Source organism: Medicago sativa, chromosome 4 (assembly GCF_051527215.1).
Source record: "Medicago sativa cultivar Bolivia chromosome 4, Bolivia_mono, whole genome shotgun sequence".
NCBI lineage: Eukaryota > Viridiplantae > Streptophyta > Magnoliopsida > Fabales > Fabaceae > Medicago > Medicago sativa.
Window position 1 is genome coordinate 19064085 of NC_140752.1, and position 23620 is coordinate 19087704.

Here is a 23620-nt window from a genome sequence, read left to right on the forward strand (position 1 = left end):
ATATGCACACTATAGATAAATCTCGTGATATGAGTAATTAAAAAGAGTATTTTGTTATCATTATTCTAGATCGTGATTTGTTGTAATCTTTGACAATACACATTCATACAGTCAATAACTATGTAAAGAAAATCTCTATCCGGTGATAATCTCATCACACGTTCTAAATCTCTCTATTTAATAATTTTACTTTTTTTAAAGAAAATCAAAATCTAGTTGATATATGAACCGTCCGATCTCACACTTTCACTAACTGCATCAGTGAGTGACCGCAACCAATCCAATTTCCATTATTCTATCAATATCAATTCTCACAACTTTTTTGTTTCAATTCATTAGGATAAGAATGCTATGATATAAAGTGGGTGACCAAAATATGGTGAGCTCATCATCACTTTGTGTGTGTTTGGAAATGATTTTTCCTAATTACACTTGCACTGTGCGTTCAACACGAAGCTATTCATTTAAGACTTAGACCACCGCATATTAAACACCATCATATCGTGCAAACATGACGTTAGTGCCAACATGTAAATCAAGTTTAGTTAAAACTTGTCATGACCCAAAAACAAAACAACAATATTTTGAATAGATACAATTGAATTGTTGAACCGTGTTCATCTACTTTCCAAAATTATCAAGTTAGGTATGTCCCTTTGTTTTTTCGGGGAAAAACATTCATCTCATTTCAATAGATAATAAATCCTTAATACGGCGGTACATCAATAAACAATTTGGAAGCTATCTTCCAATTCGATGGTGTCTGAAGATTGAGTGCTATAGTTATGTGTTCGTTTAAACTACAAGTGTCGGAAGAGTTGGGTTGGTTAAATTGTGTTTTGATTTCAGTTTATGTAGTTAACTTGCGTTATACTTTTCTATTTGAATGATGTTTGTCCTATCGTTCTATCTCTAATTATGTTCAATTATTGTTGAAATAATAGTTTTGGTGTACCGTTGTTGAGTTACAGTTGTTGGATATTATTTTTGGATTATGAGTGTTGTTAATTGTGCGATGAAAATAACGAAATTAGTGTGTTGAATGGATCAAGAGTTAGGGTCTGAACTTGACTAGATTCAGATCCTAACTCCGGAACCAAGGTTTAATGGAATTGAAGACGAGAGTTACGACCTAAGAGGGGCTATTTTGGAAATTCAAGGAGCCTGTGGCAAACCATTGCAGTGAATTCCCCCATCAAAGATTGCATCGTGTCAAAGAAGAAGGAAACCACTAGTTTTTGAAGAAAGATATTTTAAGAAATGAACAAAAAACATAAATTTTGGTTCATAACCATGCACACCCCTACAAGAATTTTGACACATCAAATACAAGAATTTATACACTAACACACATTAATCACTATGTCAAATTTTAAACAAGTATCAGCTGGTCCTACGTCAAATTTTAAACTCGATACTAAATAATTATTACCAAACTACAACAATTGCCATCCTAGATAATACCTAATCCACAAGAACATGGCTAGAGCTATAAATTGTTAAAAGGGAAAGTCTTTTTGTCTTGATAATACATGAAAAATACACCCTTTTTTCCAGAGTTATGCTACCATAATGCCTTATCTTCTCATTGTACAAAGGAACAATTTCGTCATCATTCTCGATCCATAGATCGACCGTGTGGAAAACGGTGGCCAGGCCCATCTGTATCAACAATAAAACACACCAAGGTTAGACAAAGTAACTTTGTTCAGAAATAGTCACTCTGTAGCTTTGAAAAGCAAACAATGTCGTAATTACAATCACAGCTGCATCATCAGTAATAATGCTATATACTCTTGGTTGTGCTGCATCATACTCTCGTATCACAGTTCATTTTGTACTAATGTTTCATAGCTATTACAATCACGGTGAAGGAGAATATTTCGAAATGAAAATCACTTCATATATTTTGATACAACAAAAGTATAGTAACTTGTCGGTTTTAGTTTTTGAAATTCTTGAAGTTGGGTAATTAAGGTCTTAAAACTAACGAAATTTCAAAATGATTTTTGAAATTGAAAATTCTTGATCATGTATGTCTATTTGGGTCGATCAATTTAGTCCCTTGAATTCTCCTGCATGGACTAATGTGATCGAAGATTTTCAAATTCAAGAATCATTTTTTTAATTTCTTTATTTTAGGCACTAGATTGTCTAGTGCCTACAATTTCATGAACTAGAGTGATTCATTCACTCATAAAAACAAGGAACAATTGAAGGTGAAGTGCAACTCATTTAAAATCCTACTACAACTGTTGGTCAATCCTTTTTTTTTTTGTTTGACAAATCCTATGGCTTGTTAGATGCTAGTTTGAAACCATCCACCAAATAACATCTGCAGAAACTCGAAGGCCAATAGACAAATGTTAACAAGTTAGTTCTATCCACACCAACATCTCTAACAGTCATACTAACGGATGTAGTCAGTGCTGGATAGAAGATGTCCCCAAAACGCTGCTGCAGTGTTAATATGGCCGCTGCACCAAAGTTTAGGTACGATACAAGCAACTTCTATTTATTTATGGTATACACATGTAAGTGCTCAAGAATACGACGATAACATTGTGATCTCAAAATATGTCACAGAACCGGTAACCAACAGAACTCAGTATTGTGCTAATTGTGATTGGGATTGAGAATGACACCATAACAATGGCAGACTGAGAACAAAGATATCAAGAACAGAGATAATAGGCACAGGAACAGAGCACAGGCACTGAAACTTGATGTCACAGAAACAGAATATTTTCTGATATTGGGGAGGGTTTCAGCGCTGAATTCACAGAGTTTGGAAGGCCATGGCTGCTGGGTTTTGTCGCACCAAAAAAGAAGGAAAAATTGGATGAATAGGGTTCAATCACTCCAATCAGTTTTAGTCTTTTTTGGGTACAAAAAAGCCAAAAAGTTTATTAAAAAAGAAGCGAAGGGAATTTCTGGGTTATCACTGCATCATCACTGTAGCAGCTGGTCCGGCCACAATTTTTTGCATTTTGGCCACTTTATGTTTATAGTTAAAAAAGTAAACCAAACCAATTATTAAGATTGTATGTTTTGCGCAACTTTTTAAGTATTTCATTCTAGTTATTATCTTTGGTGGAGCAACCACTCTGTAAGCCGGAATACCACTGCAGCACTTTTGGGGTTGACTATCCACACTGTACCAGTTCCAAAACTAATTAATGCAACTAAGAAGACTAAACAATAACATGACAAAGCTCATGAGTATTTCTATAAGGAATGAAAACCGAGAAGTACCACTTTCACCATCAGAGAGATCGGTAAGTCTTGCGAGCGCATCAACAAGAGCCTGCTCATGATCCTGCATCGAATTATATATAGATAGATCAGGCATTTAAACGCCATTTTTTGCAAGAAAATCAAATAGTCAGCACCTTTTCACTATCAAAATGGAATAGGAAAGTACCTTTAATACTTTCTTCGCTTTCTCAATTTCAAGGGGATCAGGATGATTTGCATTAAACACCCTCTCCACCTGTGAAATTCAACAGAAACTTAAATATACGGAATATAAGATCAAACAATCTCAATGAATGATTAATTAAATCAAACTTCGTTTTCAGCCACCTCCTTTATTAGTGTGTCTGTGTGTAGTATCTGAATATCATCGGGAGCCTTTCCTATGCCATTCTGTGATGACAAAAAATCTTTTCTAGATTGACCCTTTGGAACCCCTCTACCTCTTCCAACTCCTGGACCACTCTCACGCCCTACAGACCTATTCATCCCATGACCAGGACCCCCAAAACCCCCGCGATGATTACTTTCAGGATCCTCCTCATCTACCAACTGAATATCTTCAGGAGATATCTGCAGTTAAAATACTGCATCTGAATTAGCAAAAACAATACAATATCAACATGTGCTGAATCTATCAACAGCAAGAGAATCATTTCTAAAACCATCTAGATATTATCGAACGTTCCAGATACAAGGAAAGAGCATATCTGCAATCTTGGGAAAATCAAAGAACCACAGTTCAGGAAATAAATTAAAGCTTTAAACAAATCAAAGATTTGTTTGTTTCACTTTGTGATTGCTTTCATACAATATAAATGGCCACAAACGTTAAGTTGAAAAAAATTATATTATGGAATACTGACTCTTCCATTAATGCAGTGGAAAAAAAAAAGTATGCTATAAGCCTGTTTGCCTACTTAATTCAGCACTTAATATTCAAATGTGTAGATTGAAGTCAAAATAGTGGTCCTGATCCCTAATTAATATATGTAAACTCAAGTAAGAGCTTAAAATACTCGGTACTTGAGGTTAGTGTCAGCATCCAGCATCAACAATATCGTTGTCTAAATCACAAACTGACAATCTCCTTTAGTACATCTCTAGTTCCTACTCATTATATTCATTGCTCTTGGTTTCCTTTAATACTATTTCAGATTTCAAAAGGAGTTTTTCTAAGACTACAGATTTAATGCTTAATTTTCTCTTCACAATAGAATTCAGCCCTGTGTTAGTGCCTAACAGCCCTAAGTTAGGCATTATACGTCTTTATCCTAATGCGTGAAAGGGATAAACCAAAGCAAAATAAAATGGAATTGTAAGATGAGTTAAGCTCAATAAAAACCTAAAAATCAGTTATACTCAAAAACAACACGAGCTTTCGGAAGCAAATACCATCGCAACACACTGAAGTGACCACAACGCAATCAATCTCTATTGATGACTCCAGTCTCGAACTAGCATAACAGCCTATATTTTGCAAGGTCCAGCCTTTATTTCACAACCTATACTAAATATTTCCCTTGGTTATTAGTCTTAATGAAAAAGATTGGCTAAGTTTTATGTACCCAATACCATTTTTGGGGGGTCATTAACTACTTTGTAAAAAAGGATGCTTCTGGATCATACACTTATACTTTAGATATGCAGGTGTACTAATGTGACAACTGGAGTATGACATATCAAGTACTCAAATGCTAATCGATTTGGCAGGCTGTCAAACATAGTGCATACCCAAAGCGATAAAACTTTTTCGATACTCGAGTCTGTCAAACATATTAAATAGTAAACATTTAAAATATATTCTAAATCTAGAATCTAGATAGCAACAACCTTACATGTGATTTTGTTTTCGTTTAATTTCCACATTCCCGAATATCATTATGGACTATTTTCGTATCGTTGAATACCATTTGATACCAAATATAACTTTGAAATAGTTATGCGTTATGATTGCAAACTCAGTGAATTGACAGAAAAATATGGCAGGATTTCACCACAACAGGATAATGCATCAGATGTACCTCTGACAGTTTAACCCATTCCCATGTTTCATTTGCAGTCCCCATGTCATAGACCAAACTGTGCCGTCCCTGAAAAGTAAGAGGAATATAAGTAAATATTTCAGCTACATATTAGTGGAAAACAGATAACCAAATATTCCAGGGTTGTAAATACATCATTTGGATTGTAATCACAGATAACAGCTTCATAGAAGTTATTGTCGTCAGGCCATCTTGTCCGCACTTTTCTACCGATCAGTGGAGCATCGAATGATCCACCCTCAGCACGTTCACCCATGACAGCTCTATTAGGTACTTGATTCCTTCCACCAGGTCCTGAAGGAGGAAACTGCTTCACTGAAGATACACCAGGTAATATTTGACCCTGCAAATAAAAATAAAAAATATATACATATTAATGTCGCCAAACCAAAGCTAAGAGAATGTATACAAATAAAAAAATAAAAAAATATCAGTCTAGAGTATATATGTGGTACTCACAGGTTTTTGCTTCTTCCCCTTTGATCCAGGACCAGATCCTCGTTTTGCAGAAGAAGAAGATGGCTGGTGGGGTGCAGTCACCGTTTGGGGGTGAAATGAAGGAGAAGGCCCACCAAAAGACCGTGATGGTACGGGTGGCGTAATCTTCTGCTTTTTGCGAGATGCAGAAACTGTCGGGCTGGGAATTGAATCATGTAGAGCTTGACCAGTACTCAGCATGCCGGTCTGATGGCCACCTGTCTGTCTCCATTCCCTATGTCATTATCCAACAAAGCATTGATTAGCAAAATATCAGCACACTGTTTCAAAAAAACAAAACAAAACAAAATATCAGCACACGTGTAAATTCACGACAATCTAAATTTTAAAGCATAGATAGACAAACCAACAAGAAACCTTGTTTCATATTTTTATCAGACCTTATCCTCCGTATTGTGTCATCCGCATTAACCCGACCTAGAAGTTCTCGGTGTTCCTCATTAGATAATCTCAGCTCTTTTCTCAGCTCTGTAATCAAACTTTCTTTCTCCTGGAGAAAATACATGTCATTTAGCAGTCATTGAAACCTGATCACAAACATTAGGTATGAAGAATTAAAATAGTAAAATATACCCAAGTAATGGCATCAGCTTGAGCTTTAAAGGCTCTCAGAACTGAACTGTATGCTTCCTGCTCAAATTGATGAATTTGGGCTTCCATATCAATTTCACCATACACCCTGGGGTATGGAATTGAACCAACAGCAGATCTTCCATTCCCAGCAAGACGTCCTCCCCTGGGAATTCTATTTTGATGGGTTGGCGGAAGATCATCATCGGTACCTGCGATTGTAAAAAATCAAATCAAGTCAAGGGATAATACATGAAGAAAATATCAGAAAAACTGATGAACAATTAATCTCATGAATTAAAAATATATTGCAACCAATATTTCTAGGCAAAAAGAGAAGTATAATCAATTCAACAGCAGCATGATGACATACGCATGGCAAAACAATCAACTAGGTGTGATCAATTTGTTTGGTATGGAAATGGTATTTCAAATACCAACTTCTCACCACATGAAAATTGTTACGAAGCAACAGATCAAGTATTTCACCAATGAAAAAATATATTTATATATAGTGTAGCATTCTGAACTGAAATTCAAAGCTAGTCAGTTTTGCAATGCATAAAGATTTACGCCAACACGGATTAAATTCTCAAGCCGCACTTATGACAGAGAAATATTAAAAGAATCAGGTAATAAATGTTTTTAAACAGTAATAACTCCTTGTAGAAATTAGAACTAACGTCTGCACCTGAATTTTTCAAAACCCTCTCTCATTGTAATTCTATATAATTATATAAACATCTATAAGCTCAAAGACTTTTTCATAAGAGAAGAAACATATAATTAGATTGCACAACTCCACTTTTCTAAAAGATGTCATAAATTCTCTAGAAACATCTATAAGCACATGTAAAGACTTTCTTTGCGTGTGAAGAAACGTAAACTTATTTTACCTAAGCGCTTACAAAGACTCGTTACTAAGTAGCTCACTAGGTCTCATTAAGAAGAAACTAATCCAAATGGGACCTGAACATAAACTAACACAAAAAACTCATTGCTAATCCCCTACCCTCCCCCTACTTTTAAAGCCCTCCCGAACAATACCACCCTTCCTCAGTTTTTAAGGTATTTATACATTGTTTTCAAATTTCAAGCTTACGTCAACTACTTTATCGGCAATTATACAATTACCTTATAAACTACTTTACACTTAGATTAATGAAAAGAAAGATCAAATGAGTAATTAAAACACTAAAAGGTAAGCGAATATTTAAAAATTGCATATTAATCAAAGCTATTTCTTAATTTGTACAAACCAACCTTAAAAACAAGTATATAGGAATGGAGGAAGTAACAATAAGATGCAAAAGCTCAAACGACTTATCTACAACAACAACTAAGCCCTACCTCATCATTAAGTGGGGTCGGCTACATGGATCAAACGATGCAATAATGTTCTATCATATACCATATTTTTCTATCTAACTCATTAATCTATAGATTTTTCTCGATAGTTTCTCTTATAGCTTTTCCATGTCTTCATCTGCATCTAGTGATGTGACTACCCTCCATCTGATCTACTTTCCTTACTACACAATCCTCACTTCAGTTCTTCTTTCTACATACTCAAACCACCTCATACAAAAAAATAAAATAAATTCTAGCAGAATCTACAAGTCTTTCCTTAATAGTTTCTCGTATAGTTTTTCTAGGTCTCCCTCTGCCTCTAGTGACGTGAGTACTCTTCATCTAATCTACTTTCCTTACTACATAATCTACGGTCTTCTCTCTACATACTCAAACCACCTAATACCGAAAAATAAAATATAAATTCTAGCAGAAGTAAGAACTATTTCCAAACCAAAGTCATGTGCAAATTAATATCTAAACAATAGTATACTCTCTTAACTCTAATAACTTAATCTAACAAATCAAATGCATACATAAACTCGTCATTCTCTAAATGTACTTCAAACTTCAAAAAAAAAAATATATTTTTGATAATTGCCCATTAAAAAAAATAGAAAACCCAATAAAATTGTCTAAAATATCTCACACTATTGAAGCTTAAAACTTTGGAACAAAAAAATAGGTAAAATAAAAATCAAATTTTGATAATTGCACATTAAAATTAAAAGGAAGAGAATGAAATAGAAACCCTAACCCTAAAAAAAAGGGGGGAAATGTGAAAGAGAGGAAGAAGAACTAACCGCTACTGTCATAGGGTTCGTAATCCATAGCCAGATCGAGGGGATTGGAATTGGGTGTGGGGAGGTGCAGGAAGAAGAATTTACAACCCCAAGAAGAAGGAGGATGAGTCAACTCGGTCGGACACCGTGAGAAAATCAAAGTACAGTTGAAGAGTTTCGTCGTGTTCGACGCCAATTCAATTCAATTCACTTTCACACTTCCGAGAATTACCAATTCCAAATTTTATTTTAATTTTTTAACTAAATATTTTTTTCTTTTTTTTGGTTAATTGTTGAAATTGACAATATAGTTTTGTAAAATAAAAAATACATCTTTGGCTTAAATGTGTGTTTGGTCCCTACACTTTCACCTAATTTTGGCATTGGTCCCTGCGCTTTTTTTTGTTTGGCATTGGTCCTTGTAGTTTGTAAAACTTTTGGTTTTAGTCCTTCTGTTAAGTCTCAGTTAAAAAAAAAATCAAAACTAACGGTGTGCCACGTGGACCAATCATAACACGCCACGTGGCACACTAAAAGACAAATTTTTTTAATTGAAATAAATAAATAATAATAATTAATTTTATAATTGAATGATAAATTAAAATCTCTATTATATATATTTGCACTATTTTATTTTGATAGTACACATGGCATCCTTATATTGAAAAGTGCATTTAATGTTTTGTGTAATTGGTACATATTATGTGATTTGTGCAAGACTTATGTAATTAACATGATTATGCAAGTTGACTAAAAGGCTTATAATGACAAAAAAATAAATGGAATATTTTATTCAAATTATTTTTGCTATTTAATGTGTTACTAATTTCATTACTAAATTAATGGCATAATTGATGTGACTTACTTGCTTCTTTTTTTCTATAAATATTGTTTGTTCGTCTCAAACATCTTCACAACATTTAGAATTCATACTAAAATTTTAAAATTATTCTCAAAATCTCTCTTTTATTTTATTGAAACACTTTTCTTCTTAACATATTTTTTTCATCACTCTAATTTCAAAAATTGATTCAATTTATGATATTACTCCACTACATGTTGTATATATCCATGTATTTTGTTCAAATTCACATATTCATCCTATGATACCCTCGAGTTCTAACGGCTTATGACAAGATATGTACCAATTACATGTTGGTACATAATTCTTAATTATCATCCAATCAAATTGTAATCAACACATCATCATATTAAGTTAGCCAATCTTGAGTTTTTTTCCTATATATAGTCAATTTGTCTTTCATCATTTGTATATGCATCTTCCTTTCGTACAAATTGTTTATAATATCATTTATTTGAAATGCAAATATTTCTACCTCCTGACCAATTCAATTTTATTGATTTCATTATTATCAAATTGATTTAGGCACCTTTTTTTTTCCTTCGGAATTTTGATTCCCTTTTATAGGTTTAGCTGTCGGCTCTGTTAATTTTAGGGTTTTCATCCCCATATATATTTACATCTTTTGAAAAAGTTTGCTTCACGTTTTAATGAATTTCATTATTTTTCTATTAATTTGAAGCGACGTAATTGAAAGACGTTTTGAATCAGATTTCTTCATTCCAAAACTATTTTTTTTTGCCACTATTAATAATGAGAGATATGTGAAAGGCATGTCAATGTTTTGTTCTTCCAACGTTGAAGTTGTGCATATAAAAGAGAATTCTTCCTTAAAAAAAAAACAGAATACTCAAGTATTTTTGGGTAACATATTAGTTGATAGTTCTCAAGATATTATATTTTTATCTTACATTTTTGTGGTGCAAACTATTCATGTATGTTGTAGAACAAGACCGACCCCTACGAAAATGTAGAAAATTTATTTTAGTTATTTTTTTTCAATGAATTTTATCTAAACCTCACTATTTTCTTTATTATTTTCATTTGCTCCTATTCAAAAGAACTGATTTAATTTATTAAGTTTTTTCGTTTCTATTGTCAATCACTCATTTTCACTAAACATGGCGTTGATATATATTATTTCACATAAATTATTTTAACATCAAATCTCATCCATTCATTTCATTTGATAAATTAGCTCACATGCATCAAATACTCTTTATCACCTAATCAAGCATTCCATTTTTATCTCCCGATATTTATTTATTTCTGCCATCAACACATACTCAAACTTCTTTGTTAATTTTTTTACATATTGCATGATAAAACACATACTTATGGTTGTTTGAGTCACTCATCAACATCGATAATATTTATTTGCCTTTATTTCATACCCATATTTTTTTATTTATTTTAAAATTATATTAAAAAAAAAGACAACAATCTCGGCTAAACTATCAATATCTCTATCCGTATCCTTATCTACATCAACAATCTACATCTACATCTACAATATAAACAAGTGAAACCATTTTCATTCAAAAGTACATGTGGCATGTTATAGTCTCATTCTAATTAATGTCAGGCTAATTAATGCTAGAAAAATTCAAATTTCCATTACATGGCATATGCTTAGCACCTGGTATTTCAGTCTCAACACATACTTCCATATATTGCCTCTATTTTAAGAAATCATTCGATTTATTATTATGATCAAAATGATATCTAGAAATTTAATTGCCTGATATCAAATCAAACAAGAAACTGCCCATAAAAAAATCAAACAAGAAACTATCAACTGCCAATTAATGAAATTAAATTCAAATTATTCAACACTTATAACAGTCCTAAAAAAGAATGTTGACAATTGGTCTAATTCAAGACTATCGTTGAATTGTTTCTCACCTATTAAAATCAAATTAAAACCAAAATAAAATAGTGAAAGGTAATGATTCTTTTTGTCACAAAAAGGAAATAAAATAGCTCAGATCTTTATCTACCATCCTATTCTCATCACTATTACTATTTTTCAAAAATGATTTTGAGAACGGTAAGAAGATCAAGAACACCTTTAGTTCCTACAATTCATCAAATTTTATTGTTGATTGCATCAGACCGTTCCCCTTCATCATGGTTTGTGACCATGGTTTAGGATTTTATTGCTAATAGTTGGATTTTTAGCTGTACAGGAGAAAATAAGAGGGAGAATGTTAGTTATCAAATAATTTGTTGAGAAATTGATTTTGAAGCTGAAGAAAGGCATAAACGAAATTGATTTTCTCTCATGATTTATATTTTGTTCCAATTCTCTCATGATTTATATTATGTTCCAAATAATTGTCTACTATATATCATTTTTGAAAATGCTTCATTTGAGACATTATTTTCATCATATAACGATATGATCTTATTCATTAAATTTCTTTTGCTATTAATGTAACATATTTATTTTCCCATATATTTGTTTGCGGATAACCATATTGCTACTCAATGTTCCTCAAAATTACAAAGAACTTATCGGATTTATAACTAAAATATACCTCAGTTTAATCGACTTTAATTCCTTCCAGTTTGGTTGTGTTTCTTCTAATTGGGAGGAAACTCAACATTATTGAAATTTCTTTCATCGGTTTTGTTTACAATGTGTTCATTATTTTGCAGAGACCTTTATAATATTGAGAACAAAGTAGTTTCCTATCTATATATTCAGTTCAAGGTCGCGCATCCTATATTAACTGTCAGGGCCAAACTTTAGTTTTTTTGGTAATTTGTCATTTACTCATTTTATACCACGAATCATATGTAATAAGTGTGTATTTTAGTCTTTTTAAGGCTTTTGTTTATTTTTCTTCTTTGTGTTGTTTGGATTAGTGTTACATTATAAGAATTTTGAATTAGGGTTTCATTTTTCTTTGTTGCAGCTTCTCTTCTGGATTCTTAAGTTTCTTTTTTGACATATTCTAGATTCTTACGTTGCAAAAGTTTTTCTGAATTTTATTACTATGATTATTTCTGAATTTTGCTAAAAAAAAAATCTAAATTTTTATTGCAACTTTATTTCTGAATTATGTGTTCTCACGGAATTTCATATATTTTATTTTCAATATTAAATAAATACAAACATTTGAAGAAAAAAATTCCACTTTTATTTAAATGCAGTTTTGGTCGAACCAAACCGTACACCATCGATTCAGTTTGGTTCGTTTTCACTTTTAAAAAATGATAAAAACCCAAACCTCATTTGACTTTGAAGAGCATGTAAATGGTAATTTAAAAAAATCATTATAACAATCAATATTTTGAATAAAACACGTTTACTCAATAATATAAGTATTGTACTACCTCTCATACAAACAAAGTTGTAAAGAGTGTATATACACATTAATCAAAATATATCTATTTTAAAAGGGGCACTAGCCAACAAATGTGTATTTTTTTTTTTTATGTTAATTTTAAACCGAACCTCCATTAGATAGAACTAGAAAATTAGGTGTAGAACATATACAGTGGCTAGACCTATGGGTTTTTAGATGCAATATTGCACATGTTAAAGCAACTGAAAGTGATAACTTCTTATTGAAAGCAACTATTATTTATTAAAAAACTACACATTTAATATAAAATGCACAACAATTATTTATTACTAAGACCCATTTAATATTTTTTGAAGTGTTGAGTTTGAGAGATTTTTTATTTTTTTAGTTAAATGGGGTTCAATTATGAACCAGCTGCATCATTTTATAAATGCATAAATAAAAGGAAACAAGAACAAAAGGAGTTGGGGGATGGACCAAAACCTTCTCAATAAAGCTAAGCAAAAAGCTGAGGGGAAAACACCAAACCAAGAAAAAAGTAAATAACAAGAAAATAAAAAGTAAAGAAAACCAAAAGAAAAACAAAAGGAACGAACTAAGAGAAAGTCCTTGAGTTATTCTGGTAACATATATACTCCTAGAGTTTGAAAGATTAAATCTTATTAAGTATTAATTATAAGAGCAAGTGACATGTACATAGAGACTCATTTAAGCAACCAAAAGGAGAGGTCCATTGTGGATGCTCTAACAATCGATTAACTTATTGATGAAAATTTTTGGTCGAAAATAATACAAAATAAATGCTTGCTGAAATTATCAATTTTTAAATATTATTGTTATTATTATTATATTATTATTAATAATAATAAATATTAATTTTTAATGTTTATTAGATATACTAATTAAATGTATCAATTAAGTTTGGTAACTAATTTTATATTTGATATTTTTTCGAGTTATCATGAAATTGGTATAAAGCTTACATCACCGCTTAGCAGTGACTAATCTTAGTTGGAAAACATGTGGGATACATAAGACGAGTTCTCTCATCTCAGCCGAATATTTTCCATACACATGAGGCAGAAATTGAACTGCTATCCACATACTTACGAGGCTCTAATCTATTATCAATTTGACCATTTTTTCCTAGGGTCATAGCTTACATGTTAATTCCAAGTGTTCGTACAATCAGTTCATCCTTCAATATTCCATTGAAAATCAATGAAGCATTGATACATGGATTTGAAAAGAAAATACGAGACCTTAAAATTGATATGAAGGCAGCAGAGAGAATCAAACACGAGACCTTAAAAGTAGTCCCAGGCCAAAACAAGTGGGTTAGATCAAACTTATTCATTGTGTTCCCTTATTGACTTTGTTTATCCAAATAATTTGGAAAATATATAGATCTCCAAAAAAATCAAGAGCGAGGGATACTTGCTCAAACTTTGGACCCATTTGAGCACTTTAACAATATTATTCTATCGTTGTTTCCAGAAAACGAGAAGGAAAATATTAGCTTTGATTTGGTTTGTCAATCTGACCAAAATAAAAAGCTACAAAGCAAATGGTATTCAATTGAGTTCTTGAATGATATTAACAGTTGCATATTTCAAACCACAAATTAAGATTTAAAGTTGGATGTCCAATAATATTGATGAGGAACATATACCAAGGTATTGTGTTTCAAAATGAGAAACCCCGCATCTTCATCCAAAACCTTAAGACAATATGTATATTACTCATCTCATTTATATGTTCATAAATATCAAATCTTGCTGGCAATATAGAATTTTTACTCACACATGACAAATTAGCATTTCTCCCTTAAACATGAGACTCTCTATGTCTATGATATGATGAAATAGTCAAATAAGGCCAGAGGCACGACATGGTAAAAAAGGTGGCTTGGTGATGGTTTCATAGAGATGTGTTCTTTTTTTTCTCATTTATTTTATGAGAAGAGAGAAATTAAATTAGAAAAATTATTCGAACTAGAAAGAAATGACAAGGAAAACGAGTGAGTTGTGGGTAGTTTTATGAGTTTGTTGAAGGAGTTGGATATTACTGAGTAATTATTCTACCAAAAATATTAGACTCATTAAAAATGTCACATCAATTTAAAATGTACAATAAACATGTATTTTTCAACTCAGCATAACACATAAACGTTTTTCCTTTGTCATATCCCACTAAAGACTAAAAGTGAAGGAACTTAAAATAATAGAGGTTAAATAAAAAAAATTTATCGCCTTGACAAATAAAAATTGCATGAAAGCGAACGACTTCCAAAATATAATATTTAACATAAAAAAATTAAACAAATGACATTCAAAAGCTAACAAAACAAATCATCATAATTTCGGGACTGCAAGTGTAACCTACATTGGGTTGTATCTTTGCATTAGGCTAAAAGAAACTAGACAAATGATATCGACACCACAATTTCTCCCAAATTATTTAGGCACACGTTTGTGAGTCATCTCACTTATATCTTATTCAATATCTACTATTCCTTTCATTGTAGAACTTTAACTCTTATTTTACACGATAACATATCTCCCTCAAGTGTGACATTCTCTGTGTCCGTAATTACGTGACATAGCCAAATAAGGTCAAACTGATGTACAACATGATCAAAAAGGTAGATTAATGGTAATTTACTAAAAGTGTGTTTTTGTTCCTTTATTTCATGAGAAGAGATCAAAGAAATTAGAAGATGAAAAATAAATTTGAGATTGAGAGAACTGATACCGGTTAAAAAAAATAAGAATTGTGTATTTTGTCCATGAGGTTATAAAGAACGAAGTAAGTTGCAAGTGATTTTATGAAATTGTTGAAGGAGTTGAAGATTTTTATGTAATTAATTTACCAAAAAGTTAGATTGCGTTAAAAAAAACTAATTTACCAAAAAGTTAGATTCGGGTAAAAAAACGCAACAACATATAAAGAGTTTACTAAGCACATATTTTGTTAACTCAGCATAACACTTAAGTGTTTATCTATGGTTAAATTCAACCAAAGATCAAAGGATAAGGAATTTAATATCTTAGAGATTGATTAAAAAATATTGCATGAAAGTGAACAACACCCAAAAACATAAATTTGATATAAAAATTAAATATTTGGCATCCCAAAACTAACGAAACCGTTTATCGTAATGTTGAGAGTTCTAAGGGTGTCTACAGTAGGTTGGACTATCACATTAGGCTAAGTGAAACCACACAATTGTGATTGACATCACATCACTATCCAAAACCTTAAGGCATTAGGTGTATTGGTCATCTTACTTATATGTTTCTCAACGTCTACTTTGGCATCCAATAATGTGGAACTTTAAGTCACAATTTACACATGAACATATATCTCTAAAGTGTGAGACTCAATGCGTCTGTAATTTGTTGATAGTCAAATAAGGTTAGGCGAAGGCACAACATGGTTAAAAAAAATGGATTAATGGTGTTTTTGCGGAGGGAAGTTTGTGTTCCCATCTTTCATGAAACGAGAGAAATAAATTTAGCAACAATAAAATTAAATTAGAATATGAAAAGAAATTTGAACATGAAAGAAATGATAAGGGAAAAAAATAGTGTGTGTTTTGTCCATGGAAGTATCGGAAGCGAGTTACTGACAATTTTATGGGTCAATTAAAGAGTGTTGGAAATTTAAGAGTAAATATTTCACCAAAAAATAGACTCGGTTAAAAAAACGCCACATCTTTATAAAATGTTTAATAATCATGTACTTTTTCAATTCGGCATAACACATTTGTATTTTTCCATTCGCATGTTCGTTCACCCAAAGACCAAATATGGAGGTATTTGATATAATATTGATTGGATAAAAAATTTGTATGAAAGCAAATGACATCCAAAAACTTATACTTGATATAAAAAGTTAAACAAATGAAATTCAAAAACTAAAAAAAAAAAAAAATTAATGTTTAGAGTTCTGAGGGAGTCTACAATGGGTTGGACCATCACATTTGACTATGAGAAACTCCATAAGTGATATTGACAGCACATCTTCGCGTAAAATCTTAAGACACTAGGTATATTGTTCTTCTCGCTTATACGTTACTCAATGTATATTATTGCACACAAGTTTAACTCACTATAATGTTTAGAGTTCTGAGGGAGTCTACAATGGGTTGGACCATCACATTTGACTATGAGATTCTCCACAAGTGAGATTGACATCACATCTTTGCGTAAAATCTTAAGACATTAGGTATATTGTTCTTCTTGCTTATATGTTACTCAATGTATATTATTGCACACAAGTTTAACTCACATATGAAACATAAACATCTCTCCCTTAAGTGTGAGACTATTATGTATGTGATCTGGTGATATATCACATAAGGTCAGAGACACGACATGGTAAAAAAAAGTGGGTTGACGGCAGTTTCATAGAGGGGTGTTTGTTTCTTTCTTTCATGAGAAGAGATAAAGTAAATTATAACAGAAAAGAAGACTAAAAATGAATTTGATCTTGATAGAAATGAAAAGAGAAAAAAAAATAAGGAGTGTGCGTTTTATTCGTGAGAGCATAGGAAACATAATGAATTGCTGGTGATTTTATGGATTTGTTGAAGAAGTTGAATATTACTGGGCAATTATGCTACCAAAATATTAGATTTACTGAAAATATGTACATCTATTTAAAATGTCTAACGAATATGTATTTTGTCAACTCATCATACATATACATTTTTCCATTGCAAGATCCCATGAAATACCATAAGTGAAGGAATTTGAAATGACAAAGGTTATTTTTTTTTGTGCATGAAAGCTAATCACATTCAAAAACTAAAATTTAAGATGAAAAATTAAACAAATGATACTCAAAAAATAACGAAACAAATCATCACATTAGGCTAGGATCCTACAATGGATTGTATTATCACATTAAGCTAAGATCAATCACAGAAGTGAGATTCACATCCTATCTTCTTTCAAAGTCTTAAGACATTATGTATATGAGTCATTTCACTTATATTTCACTTATATGTTTCTCACATCTACTCTTTCATACAATACGGAATTTTAACTCACACTTGAGACATTAACATCTCTCCATTAAGTGTTAGGATCTTTGTGTCTGTAGTCCATCACCAAGAACAACTCTCGATCCCCCACAACGTCGAACCCGGATGTGATACCACCGTTGGGCTTTCTGTGGGAGCCTACGTTGATGTAGATCGACAATTTGGATAAAGAGAAACCGCACAAGTGATAATGATACAACCAAAACTCCATCTAAAATTTTAAGTAACACCTGATACATCACAATATTCCCTCCATCAAATATAACGACATTCTAGCCCGTGCTTGGCACGGGTGTCCTTGCTAGTTAAATTAAAAACCAAACAATTATCTCATCTATTTCTTCTTTCTTTTAACTTTTCCTTTACTGAACAATGAACCAAATCCAAAAAAAAATTGCAGTAGCTTTAGGATTATATGCTTGAGGTAGATTCAAAACAGGACTAATTGAACATTTTCTTAACGAAGATTTATTAGATGAATTATAGAAATAATATGTAATTGAAGTTGAAGATGAAGAAGAAGATCTTCTACTACTTGAAACAGAAGATTGTTTCTGCAACCTCTGCTTATGTGTTTCCCTTTGAAGCTCTGTTTGTGTTGGATTCGGCGTTGAACCGGTTGAATGGCTCCTTGATAAGAATTGTAGAGAATGAATCAATCAATTTTGATGAGCTGTATCGAAATTCAAACTGCTGCTTCTTTTGAATTGCCAGAAATGTTTGGATAACTATGACTTCTCTTCTTCGTCGTCTGTTTCATCAAACAAGAATTCTTTAAGCTTCTTCTTTACGGTAGTTTTTTGAGGAGGCTCAAACTCAAAGAATTCATTAGCTGCTGTTGGAACGATAAATTAAAATAATTAATTTCAATAATTATTTTCTTATAAAATAATAATAAAAAACTAATTAAAAATTAATTATTTTAATTTATTTATTTCAATTATAAAATTTTGTCATTTAGTGTGCCATGTGGCATGTCATGATTGGTCCACGTGGCACACCTTTAGTTTTGAGTTTTTTTTTTTAACTGAAAGTTAACAGAAGGACTAAAACCAAAAGTTTTACAAACTGCAAGGACCAATGCCAAACAAAAAAAAGCGCAGGGACCAATGCCAAAATTGGGTGAAAGTGCAGGGACCATACACACATTTAAGCCTACATCTTTTAACCTATGTAATTTGACGATCCAAATGTAAATAATTATCCCACGAAAATATGAGTATTACTTTTCCCACCCTATGTCTTTCCTAGCGCGCCTTATTTTTTTCCAAAATTACCCACGGGGATTTCCGGATTATATAATCCGGAATGAAGCAGTGCACAGAACTGAAACAGATTTTCATGTCATTGTGGTTTTTATCATTTTTTTTTCTCAATAAATCATTATATATGTTTGTATAAAAGACAATTAACTTAAATATTATATCAAAAAATGATTATATATATATATATATATATATATATATATATATATATATATATCATTATACCAAAAAAAGTTGAATTTATATCATTACACATTTCACCTAATGATATACATTTCAACTAAACTAATGATATATATCTAATCTATGGCGCCGAAAGATCAATGGGACTATCATCCACTTCAACTTTCACACCAGGAGCAGGACCAGCACCAACCCTCTCATCGGGATCAAGATTTTCAACAACGTACAACTCTTCATCATCTTCTATGACCTCAACACCCGCCGCCCGACTTAGCTCATTATAATCTGCCATCCGGCTGACATATCTATCAGGCCATGTGTCTGCATCCTCTCGATGGTATTGTCTCCATAGAGCGGAAGTGGGAGGAATCGGACAACCATCCTTCAATTTCAAGGCCATAAAATGGTTGTCATTCACATATGCTAGACATATCAACGGATCGATAGTTGGAGGCGGCGGTGGACCACATAGAGGGAAAAAGGTTTCTGATTTCCCAATGGACAACACTACAACAGTTTGGTTGAATTTCTGTGCGATGAGGAACCCCATATCCGGCATTGTCATCCATTTATCCGGTGGTGCATTGCCAATACCGGAGTAGGATAGAGCGTCCAAGACCTCTTTATACCGCCTATCATCATTAATCATCCTCCGATAGCGGTCATTTTCTACACCGATAAGCTCTTTGTAAAGGTTGTACTGACTATTACGTGATCATCAACAGTCAAGTTACGTAGGACCGCAACTGCTCGGAACCCACAATGGCCATCACCGGGTACATCCGTAACCTTTTCAATAAAGCCATGCATCCAAATTGGGATTTGGTCTTTGTTTGGTATGTGGACTTCAACGGGTGTTGGCTTCTTGGGATTTTTTGGAATTGGCTTAGGAGGAGTAGGAGACATGTTGCTTTTCCGTGCTCTCTTTCTACTTGTCCCTGTTGACCATGTCTGTGAACCCTGTGTTTCTTGCTCTTGGGAGTCAACAATCTCCCATAGGGAAGGGGACCGCCTTGTCGATCAAATGCTTTGCTTATCTTTCTTTGGAGCTCCTTTGGTGGTGACCTTATTTGGCGGTGGACGCATAGAGGTGGTTTCCGGTAGAACAAATTGCCGGAATTGTTCTTTCAAATGCACTTTCATGTTGTAATCGGCGTCCTTGAACCGCGCCTACAATGTGTAACAAAACAGTTAGAGGAAAAGCAGTCAGAAACACGCCATTCTGTTACTACTGGTGACTTCCGGATTATACAATCCGAAATAGACAAGCTAATCCGGATTGTATAATCCGGAACTTCCCTATACACCCTTTGCATGAGCCTTAAATGCACTTGCATGGGGCGTAAATGCTACTTATCCGGATTACATATTCCGGAATACAACTGTTATGTCCGGATTATATAATCCGGATTGCACCAGTACATAATACAGAAACAGAAATCATGGGCAGAACATAAACAGAGACAGTTTTGAAAAAAATACCTGGAGAATATCCCATTCTGGCAATAGAGAGATGTCTTCTTTTTTAAGCTTCGGGTCAACCTCGTACTCGAACCCCAACCTCTTCCAGTGGGTGTGAATTTCTTCCAAACGAATGGCGGTGCCATTCTTGACCTTCAAAGCTAGCATACATGCACACGGTAACCCGTATGTGATCAAACTCAAACAACCACATCTTGATTTATCCGTACCAATTTCAAGTGCTTTATTGTACTCCACTACGAGATGATGCAAAGCTTCCCTTGAAATGCTCCGGATCAACCTAGACCACAACACCTTGTCTTTGAACCGATGTTCAAGCATGATAATGCTCGTCTGAAACGAAGCATGTATTGCGGTATGTTGCAGCTCTAGCATGGCATGAACGGATTTCCAGTTTGTGCTCAAATCACCCATACTACTACTCAGATACTTTTTCAACCGAGCGTGTGCAGATTCAGCTCTGTTTGTTGTAGTATTCCCCATATGAAGGTGTTTGTCAACCCAAAACCTCACAAACTTATCCTTAACCGGATCCAAAATTGTCTTTTCAACATAATCCAAAAACTTAGGAAATTTTGCGCATACAACTTTGAACCGGGTCCAATTATCAATATATGCTTCCTCTGTGTCGGAGTCTATAATAACCATCCATGCAGCCATCACAGTCTTCACAACCGAACCAGGCTTAATCGGTTGCCCATTCTTGCCTTTGAGATCTGTCACTTTGCAATCCACTTTACACTTTGCTCTCACATTTTGTCCAATGTGATATGAGCACAACAGAGTAGTAGCTTTAGGGAAAACCTTTTCCACGGCATTGATCAAAGCATTGTCCCGATCAGTGACAACTACTTTGGGATAGAGATCTTTGGAGTGCAACATCTCACGACACCTCTCAAGAGCCCAATAAACATTGTCTTGCCTCTCAGACAGCATATAGGCAAAAGCAATAGAGTATGTTTTCATGGTAGAAGTATTACCGACAAACTCAAGCAATGTAAGACGATACTTGTTTGTCTTGTATGTTGAATCCAACACAAGCATCGTGGAGAAAGTGTTAAACAACTTGATAGACTCTGGATGTGCCCAAAAAACATCACTGACTTCATCAGAATCATGATACTTCCTACAATGAAAAACGTAACCATTATCAACCAAAGACTTCAAGAGATGTTGCATGTCATTCCTCGTACCCCTAATGGACCGCCTATATCTGTAAGTAGCATTATAAACGTGTTTGATGGTAGTTGAAGTGGTACGGTTCCTCTTCTTTAAGTTGGTAAGCATTTGCCTCGGAGGAACATTAGATTCCACCATCTCTTTAAGGTGAACACGTTCATTTGGGTTTAGACTACCGGCGGTTTTATGACCTTTCAACACATCTGTCATGCCATGGTTGTGTTTACCATCACCAACTTTGAGGCTTCACTCACCACCAGTCAACAAGTAACCTCTCAGCCTAAATGGACATTCACATTTAACCGAACCAGCTATCTCACGCCGACTCTTTCTCTTGTACTCTGTGTATGAACCTCTCCTTTCACATATCAAAGTAACAAATGCATTTCTTTCGTTGCCTCCGTTATCGGATTTACCAATAACAGTGGAAAACCCAAGCTTCCTAGCTTTCTCCCGAACCCACTCCAACAAATCATTCCGTGTTGCAAACTTGTGTTTGGTGGTAAAATGTTCGCGCTGGTCAATACAAACAGCAACAACTGGAGGTGGTACAACAGGAGGAATATGAGGAGGAGCATCCACTACTTTCGGGGGTGGTGGTGGGGGATTCTCGGATTTGGCATCTCCGGAATCATGCGCATATTCAAGTAAAAGAAGCTCTTCCACAACAAGAGGTTCATTCTGAGGTCCATCATCATTCAGGTCCATCATCATTCGGGGGATCAACAGGAACAACCATAACTGAAAACAGTGCAAAACAGAGTCAAAAAATGAACACAGCTTCTCTACTGCTGGTGTCCGGAAAATGTTATCCGGAATGCATGAACACAGTCCGGATTACGTATTCCGGATAAGTACAGTGAAGATCATACAACGTGATCAAATCTTAATCGCCTAAAAATCGACTAGGGAAAGGTTTATATACACATTACCTTTGCATTCAGACGAAAATGATGATGTTAACACCCTTTGATGGCCAGATTGCTGCTCCAAACCAAGATTTCGCCCAAATGGAGTGTTTTTTAGAGGTGTAGGGAGTGTTTTTGATAAAGGTGGTCTGCTTCAGCTAGGTTCTGGAGAACTATATATAACCTAGCTATCCGGATTACATATTCCGGAAAAAGACGTCTACTTTTTCCCGCTCGTTTTGAATACAGGGCGTGCGGAATATCTTCTCCAGAATACAGCTCTTATGTCCGGATTATGTTATCCGGATTGTATTTCAACTTACCAACCCCAAGTTTCGCAAGTCCTCACGAGACAGGGTGATTTTCAAACGGTACGGATTATACATTCCGAATATTGTCCGGAATATATTTTCCGGATAAAGGGTATTTTGGTAAAAAAAATAGGGCGCGCGAGAAGGCCATAGGGTGGGAAAAGTAATACTTCGAAAATATTTTACACTTTGGATCATTGGTCCTCTTAGATCAAATATTCCATATTTGTGGGCTTTTGCCCTGTTTTGTACCAAAAAAAAAATATATATATTCCATATTTGATAATTTTGATTATTGTACTTCCGCAATTAAAAGAATGCAAATTTGTACTTTCATTTAATGCAAGTTCTTGGAGCAAAATAAATATATAAATACATTTCAAGTGTTCTTTCTTTGAATCTTAAAGTCTTTTCTATCATGAATTAGACATCGGCTCTATTTTGGTAAAAATAGTAGATAATTGATAAGTTAGCTGATAGCTGATGACTTATAGCTGATAAGATAGATATTTGAAGTGTTTTGTAAAATTAACGGTTCAATTAACTGATAAATGTAAAATGACATT

At 33.5% G+C, this 23620-nt stretch overlaps 1 protein-coding gene and 2 pseudogenes across 1 annotated transcript; all 3 read right to left on the bottom strand.

Moving 5' to 3' along the window:
* Positions 1–1278: 1278 nt before the first annotated feature.
* Positions 1279–8719, bottom strand: LOC146926970 (protein EMSY-LIKE 3-like). The gene is made up of 10 exons (XM_085700409.1): positions 8522–8719; positions 6372–6580; positions 6179–6288; positions 5760–6012; positions 5434–5643; positions 5280–5348; positions 3586–3828; positions 3425–3493; positions 3256–3319; positions 1279–1662 (listed from the first exon to the last, which is right to left on the bottom strand). Exons 1-10 carry the CDS (start codon positions 8547–8549, stop codon positions 1613–1615), a joined length of 1305 nt encoding a protein of 434 aa, XP_085556535.1. The 5' UTR covers positions 8550–8719; the 3' UTR covers positions 1279–1612.
* Positions 8720–18060: 9341 nt separating this feature from the next.
* LOC146926971 (uncharacterized) lies at positions 18061–19247 on the bottom strand (annotated as a pseudogene).
* Positions 19248–19295: 48 nt separating this feature from the next.
* On the bottom strand, positions 19296–23029 carry LOC146926972 (uncharacterized; annotated as a pseudogene).
* Between the last annotated feature and the right edge of the window lie 591 nt (positions 23030–23620).